We start from the raw sequence: 7,426 nt of genomic DNA on the forward strand, positions 1-7,426 counted from the left end.
ATTAAGGTCTTGGTTATAAATCTAAATTAAAAGCCTTTTTGAAAGAGTTCAAAATTTATAAAATTTATAAAATTTTTTCTAGATTTTTGATATACAAGTATAATATAGATATAATAAGGCAATGCAATAATAAAAATGAAATGCAATAAATGCAATGCATGTATGCACCTCCAAACTCAAACTTGACATTGTCCTCAATGGCAATCACAATAGGCAAAAGTAATTAAAGAAAAAGCAATAGACATAGAGAAAATCATATTATGTATTAATGCAAAGAGAATGAACATATAGAGTAGAGTATGAACAAAATGGACCTATCTACCTAGGTAGTGACTAGGACTAAGGCCTATGAACATATAAAGCAGAGTATGAACAAAATGGACCTATCTACCTAGGTAGCGACTAGGACTAAGGCCTATGCCTATGCAGTACATCAAAAAGGTGTCCTAGTCTATGGTCCTATATCTAGAAGCTTTTTAATGGTGAGGAAGGGGCCTCTACATCCTGCCTCTCAAGGATTATGTCCAGCTTATTATGGGCTTCTTGGAGATTATCCTCCACTGCTCAAAGTCTATCTGCTACAGTGGCCTCCGGAGCCCTTAGTCTAATGTCAAAAGTAGTCTCCATCTTCTATAGATAAGTAAGCACAAGGTCTACAGGTAGTGGAGTGCATGGTGGGACTCATTTGGTGATCCTTGAAGGAGAGGGTTCTATTCCTCTTGCTACTGCTCCTCTCTCTATGCTTGTGCCTGAGAAGACTCCCCTAGTTCTACCCCTGTTAGTGCCCTCCTAATGACATTTCCCTCTGCATTTATGAGAAGGCACTCATCTCTAACTCTTCTGTATATCCCCATGGATATGCAAATAATTTGATCAATCCTAGAGGTGTCAGAGATAGGGCGCAGTCTAACGTGCACTGGCATGAACCCATAATGCAAGGCAATGATAGTAATGAGACTGCCTAACACAATATGCCCTATAGCCTAGTGAGACATCCTCCTAAAGTGGTTGCATAGGAAATAGCTAGTGCTACAGTGCTGTCCTATTACCATGCACTACTGGAAAAATAGTTCATTGGTGTTTACCACGCCTAGGCTGTCACCACAGCCCATCACTGTGTGTGCTACAAACCGATGCATATATCTCAAGGTAGGGCTCATCAATCCAAAAGATTTGGATTTGTTGGAGTTGCAAACCTCGGTGTTTAGCCCAATGGATAGCCAAAACTCCACACTATCATAAACCAACCTGTTCTGCAGAATCTCCTAATGTCTTGAGCTATCAAAGCCAAAAATGGCATTAAATTCATCCACGTTCATGATGTGGTCAGCACCCAAGAGCCAAAACTCAATCCTGCCCCTTTATCTCCCCTATCGGTGGCTCAAAGAGTGGCCTTAAAACTGCCTAGGAACTTTAGTGTGTTGTCCCTGTATGCCAAAAATTGCATTTGAGCAAATCGAGTCTACCCAATACTATCAACGAGCCCATCAATCTCATCTTTCAAACCCAGTTGCTCCAATAATGGGAAATCTATGTATTTTGTGGACTCGATCTTTCAGTTATGGAGCTTGGCATAAATGTCCCTATGCTCGGTATCTCGAAATGGCCAGGCTAGGGAGAAGTCAGGTTGCAGTGGTTACTGTGGTTAGGGTTGAGGCTGTGGTTGGGGTTCTTACTGTCTAGCTTGGCGAGTTCTTAATCTTTGGGGTGGAGATTATGAATCATCTCTCCCCCTTGAGGAAGAGCCAATTCTCCTTGCTGGTCACTTTGTAGGGGCTATGGAATGGATACGGTTTTAAGAAATCAAGATTAGAAAAGAGTTCTTGGGGGAAAATCTTGGAGAGGAAGAGTTTGAAAGTTTTTGAATGGGTATTGTAACAGTTTAGGGACTATTTAAAGGGGTGCGGTGCCATTTGGAATGCCGCTTCATGCCTCTTCAATATTGCTTCTGCGAAGGTTTACATGGGTCCGTGTATCACTACACGAGGTATATCCATGTAACCATCTATCTTTTTTTTTTTTTTTTTTTTTTGTGTTCTACAAGTTACATGGGCTATGTACTACTACACGGGTCAAACCCGTGTAACTTTCTGCCACATTTTCTCTCTCTTAGTGCACTCTATTCTACTTACACGGGGCCGTGTAATGGTACACAGGGAAGGCCTATGTAAGTTTTTGCCTTATTTTATCTTACTCCTCTTTCACCTTTTCCAATTAGACGGGTTATGTGGCTTCACACAGGGTACCCCGTGTAACTTTCCAAAGTGTCTATGGGTGTAAGTTTCTGGGTTTAGTATGTTACACGCCCCATGTAACACTGTAAAGGTCACAGCCATATAACTTTCTGTACCAAAATATCTTTATACTTATAAGTTCTTTCTCTTCCTATCTTTTCAAGTTTTGATGCTAACATGTTTCTAAGTAAAAAAATGAGATGCACATGGATGTTAGTAACAAAAATACTTCCCTAGTTTTGTGATTTCCTCTTTTGTGTGGTTATGACTTGGTGATTCCATTCTTTCCTTGCTTCTTGCTCCTTGCGTCTATCAGTATGTTCAATTTGAAGAGTGGGGTGCCTACAAAAACTAGAAGTAATGATAAAATGAAAAACAAGATTAACTACAAAGAAAATTAAAAGTCTTGGGTTGCCTCCCAAGGAGAGCTTGTTATAATCTTTAGCTTGACATTTCCTCTTAGTTCATGGTTATGCTGGAGGGTTGCAAAAGGATTGTGTGGATCCTTCTCTATTGGTTCCCTTGAGAAGTATGGATTTAACCTTTGCCCATTGACCTTAAAGGGTCCCAAAATCTCACTCCATACTTCTACTGCTCTATATAAGAAGACTTGTGTAACCTTGAAGGGTCTAGACCACCTTGACCTTAGCTTTCCTAAGAATAGCTTTAGTCTTGAGTTAAAGAGCAAGAAAAAATCTCCTTTCTTAATTTCTTTTCTAGTTATGTGCTTGTCATGTAGCTTTTGATCCTGTCCTTGAAGATTTTTGCATTTTCATAAGCATCTTGCCTGATCTCTTTCAATTTATTGAGCCATAGAAACTTCTTTTCTCTAGTAGTTTTTAAATCAAAATTTGGGGTTTAAATTGCCCAATAGGCCTTGTGTTTAAGCTCGATGGGGAGGTGGCATGACTTTCCGTATACCAAGCGAAAGGGGATTGTTCCAATGGAAGTCTTAAAAGCAGTGCAGCAGGCTCATAATGCATCATCTAATTTTAAGGACTAGTCCTTCCTTGAGCAATTTACTATTTTCTCAAGGATCTTCTTTAATTTCCTATTTGAAACTTCTACCTGACCATTTTTTTTAGGGTGGTAAGGTTTTTCCACTTTGTGTGTCACTCTGTATTTCTTCAATAATATTTCAAACTGCTAATTGCAAAAGTGACTTCTCCATCACTAATGATTGCCCTTGGTATGCCACATCTTGTGAAGATGTACTTCTTGAGGAACTTGACCACTACTCTGGCATCATTTGTTGGTGTAGCTATTGCTTCTACCCATTTTGATATATATTCTACACCAACAAAGATGTACTTGTTGCCAATGCGAATAGACCCATAAAGTCTATACCCCAAACATCAAATAGCTTAACTTCCAGTATACCATGTAGTGGCATCTCGTTCCTTTTTGAAATGTTTCCAGTCCTTTGGCACTGATTACATATCAGTACAAAGTTTCTTACATCTTTAAACAAGTTGGGCTAATAGAATCCTGCTTGTAAGATCTTGGTTGCTGTCCTTATTTTGCTGAAGTGTCCTTCATATGGTGATGAGTGGCAGTGCTGCAGTATACTCTCTATTTCCTTCTCTGGTATGCATCTTCTTATCAGCCCATCATAACATCTCTTGAATAGCAGAGGTTCTTCTTAGGTATAGTCCCTTAGATCATGTAGAAATTTCTTCTTTTGTTGGTAGGACATGTTGGGTGGCAAAACTCTGCACACAAGATAGTTAACAATATCATAATAATATGGGGCTTGGGAAATTACTAACAGGTGCTAATCCGAAAAGGAATCATCAATTGGCAAATTTTCAAAACTATCCCCTATTTCTTCCTGCTTGAGTATGGAGAGGTGGTCAGCTACCACATTTTCGGTCCTCTTCTTGTCTTTGATTTCAAAATCAAATTCCTAAATTTATCAATTGCAAATACTACTGTTAGGAGTTCCTTCTCTATGGTTGCATTGTTGACCTGTGCATCATTAAGTGACTTGCTGGCATAGTAGATGACATGAATCTTTTTGTCCTTTCATTGTCCAAGTACTACCCTTGCTGCATAATCACTTACATGGCACATTACCTCAAATGATAGCTCCTAATCAGGTGATTGCATAATTAGTGCAGTAATCAATGCTTCCTTTATCCTATTAAATGCAACAAGGCAACTTTTATCAAAGTCAAAAGAAACATCTTGATTTAGCAGGTTAGTTAAAGGCTTAGCTATTTTGGAGAAATTTTTTATGAATCTTCTGTAGAAACCTGCATGTCCCAACAAACTTTGTATTCCTTTGACTGATGAAGGTGGTAGCATTTTCTCAGTTATTTCAATCTTTGCCTTGTCCACCTCTATTCCTTTTTTTGATACTAGATGACCAAGGACAATACCCTTTCTTACCGTTAAGTGGCATTTTTCCTAATTTAAAACTCGGCTTGATTCCCCAACCTTTATAGCACTTTGGACAGGTTAGCTAAACATTCGTCAAAAGTGGTTCCATAAACAGAGAAATCATCCATAAAAACTTTATTATATTTTCAATATAATAAGAAAAAATAGCCATCACATTTTTTAAAAGTAGCATGGGCATTACACAGACCAAAGGGAATTCTTCTATATGCAAAATTGCCATATGGACAAGTGAATGTAGTTTTTTTCTTGGTCCTCAGGCTGAATAGGGATTTGAAAAAATCCTGAATACCCATCTAGATAGCAGAAATAAGAATGCTTTTCTAGTCTTTCTAACATTTGATCAATAAATGGAAGAGGAAAATAGTCTTTCTGGTGGCACTATTTAATTTTTATAATCAATGTAAATACGCCAGCCAATGACTACCCTAGTGGGGATCAACTCATTATTTTTGCTTTTTACAATAGTTGTCCCACTCTTTTAAGGTGCTTCATGTACTGCACTGACCCATTTACTATCAGAGATTGAGTATATAATACCTACATATAATAGTTTCAAAATTTCCTTTTTAACTATTTTTTTCATGTAAGGGTTCGGTCTCCTTTGGTGTTCAATAATTGGTCTATTTTTTCTTTCATAGGTATTCTGTGCATACAAATGGAAGGATTAATCCCTTTTAGGTCTTCTATAGTGTACCCTATAGTCTTGCTATGGGTCCTAAGCTTCTTTAATAGTTTTTCCTCCTCTACAGTATTCAAGCTAGCATTTAAAATAATAGGATATTTGGAGTTAGAGTCTAAGAATGCGTACCTTAGAGTAGAAGGAAGAGGTTTTAGTTCTACCTGCTTAGTCTCCTCAGGTGACTTGCTTTTGGGTTGCTCTTCCTGCAGCTCTTCGACTAGTAGTGCTTGAGCTAAAGATAAAGGTGGGCTAAGTTTCAAAGATTGTGCATAGGCTATAATTTTTTTTTTTTTAATTTTCATCCTCCATTGTGTGGCTGTGCACTATGCAAGCTTTAAGAGGATCTTCAGGATATCTTTTTTGAAATTCTTCCTCTACTAGCTTGTTTATGATGTCGACCCTTAAACATTCATAAGATTTAGATTTATGCTTCATTGCTCTAAATAGGTTGACTTTCACTTCTTCATCTCCCACTTTGAGAGTTAATCATCCATTTTTGACATCTACAACAGCTTTGACGATTGCCAAGAAAGGCCTTCCCAATATTATGGAAATTTGAACATCTTCTTCCATCTCCAAGACAATAAAGTCTATAGGAATAAAGAATTTTCCTACCTTGACGAGGATGTTCTCTAAGATGCCAACTGGATATTTGACAGATCTGTCTATCAATTGTAATGAGAAAGTAGTTGGTCTGAGTTCTCCAACATTCAGCTTTTGGCATATGGACAGGGGCATTAGGCTTACACTAGCACTAAGATCATAGAGGGCTTTGTCTATGTTCATGTTGCCAATGAGATAAGGTATAGAGAAGCTTCCAGGATCTTTTAGCTTTGGAGGTAGTTTATTTTGTAGGATGGCACTGCATTCCTCTATCAAAGCAACTGTTTCATAATCTTCCAACCTTCTCTTCTTGGAAGGAATTTCCTTTAAAAATTTTGCATAGGATGGCATTTGATATAGTGCTTTTGTAAAAGAAATGTTTATGTAAAGTTTCTACAAAACTTCTAAAAATTTCCAAACTGCTTGTATAATTTAGCTTTTTGGAACCTTTGAGGAAAAGGTAGAGGGGCTAGTATGATTCGGATAATTTCTTTTTCTTTCTTTCCTCCTCTTCCTTGTCTTCTTCAGCTTGCTTCTCTTCCTCTTTTGTTTGGCTATCAGAAAATCCAAAAGTTTCTCCATTTTGCTTTTACTTTTCTTCTAGTTTTTGCTCTTGTAATATTCTTCCACTCCTCAATGCAAATGCCTTGCAACGTTCCTTGGGTTTCATCTTCGGTTGACTTGGCAATTTCTCAATTTGTTTATTTTAAGAACCAGCTTACTGGGCAATATGATTTTCAAGCATCTTTTTATGGGTAGCCAACTAGTCCACTCTAAAAGCTAATTGTTTGATAATCTCATTTTGCTATTGTTGTGCTATTAAAAAGCTTTCCATCATAGATTCCATGGTCAACTTGGATTCTGGCTGTTGAGGTTGAGGTGGTGGTAGTGGTTGCACTAAGTTCTGGCTTCCATTCTGAAAACTAGGTGGTGGTGGCCTGTATCCCTACTGTTTGTTTATTGGTTAATTTTGCTGATTCTGCAAATTGGACCATGAGAAATTAGGGTGGTTCCTCCATCCAGGGTTATAATTATTTGAATAAGGATTATTAACTTGCCTCTGGTTAAAGTTCCCTCCATTATTCACATAGTTCAGCTGCTTTATGAAAGATTTGCTATAATGGCTACATTCTTAAGTTGCATGACCTACCGCATAATTATTGCAATATTGGTTACTTGACCCTACTGCATTAGCCTACATCTTATGAAGTCTTTTTGTGAGATAGTCAAACTGGGCATTAATCATGCTGAGGGCATCCAATTCTAGGATCCCTGTTGTTCTTCTTACATCTCCCCTCTCATTTGACCACTCGCAGTTATGATAGGCAACCTCCCTAGCAATTCTAAAGCTTTAGCAACTATTTTCTCCATGAGGTCTCCTCCTAATGCTGAATTAACTATACTTTTTGTGGATGGTAGTAGTCCATTATAGAAATTTTGAACAAAGAACTAGTCTTTTATGCCATGGTGTGGACATTCCCTTTGTAGGTTTTTATATCTTTCCCAT

General features: G+C 37.9%; 1 protein-coding gene across 1 annotated transcript; it reads right to left on the reverse strand.

Moving 5' to 3' along the window:
• Positions 1 to 5,802: 5,802 nt before the first annotated feature.
• On the reverse strand, positions 5,803 to 6,270 carry LOC110641686 (uncharacterized). The gene has a single exon (XM_021793503.2). The coding sequence runs from the start codon at positions 6,268 to 6,270 to the stop codon at positions 5,803 to 5,805; it is 468 nt and encodes a 155-aa protein (XP_021649195.2).
• Between the last annotated feature and the right edge of the window lie 1,156 nt (positions 6,271 to 7,426).

This window comes from Hevea brasiliensis, chromosome 11, assembly GCF_030052815.1.
Source record: "Hevea brasiliensis isolate MT/VB/25A 57/8 chromosome 11, ASM3005281v1, whole genome shotgun sequence".
Taxonomy (NCBI): domain Eukaryota; kingdom Viridiplantae; phylum Streptophyta; class Magnoliopsida; order Malpighiales; family Euphorbiaceae; genus Hevea; species Hevea brasiliensis.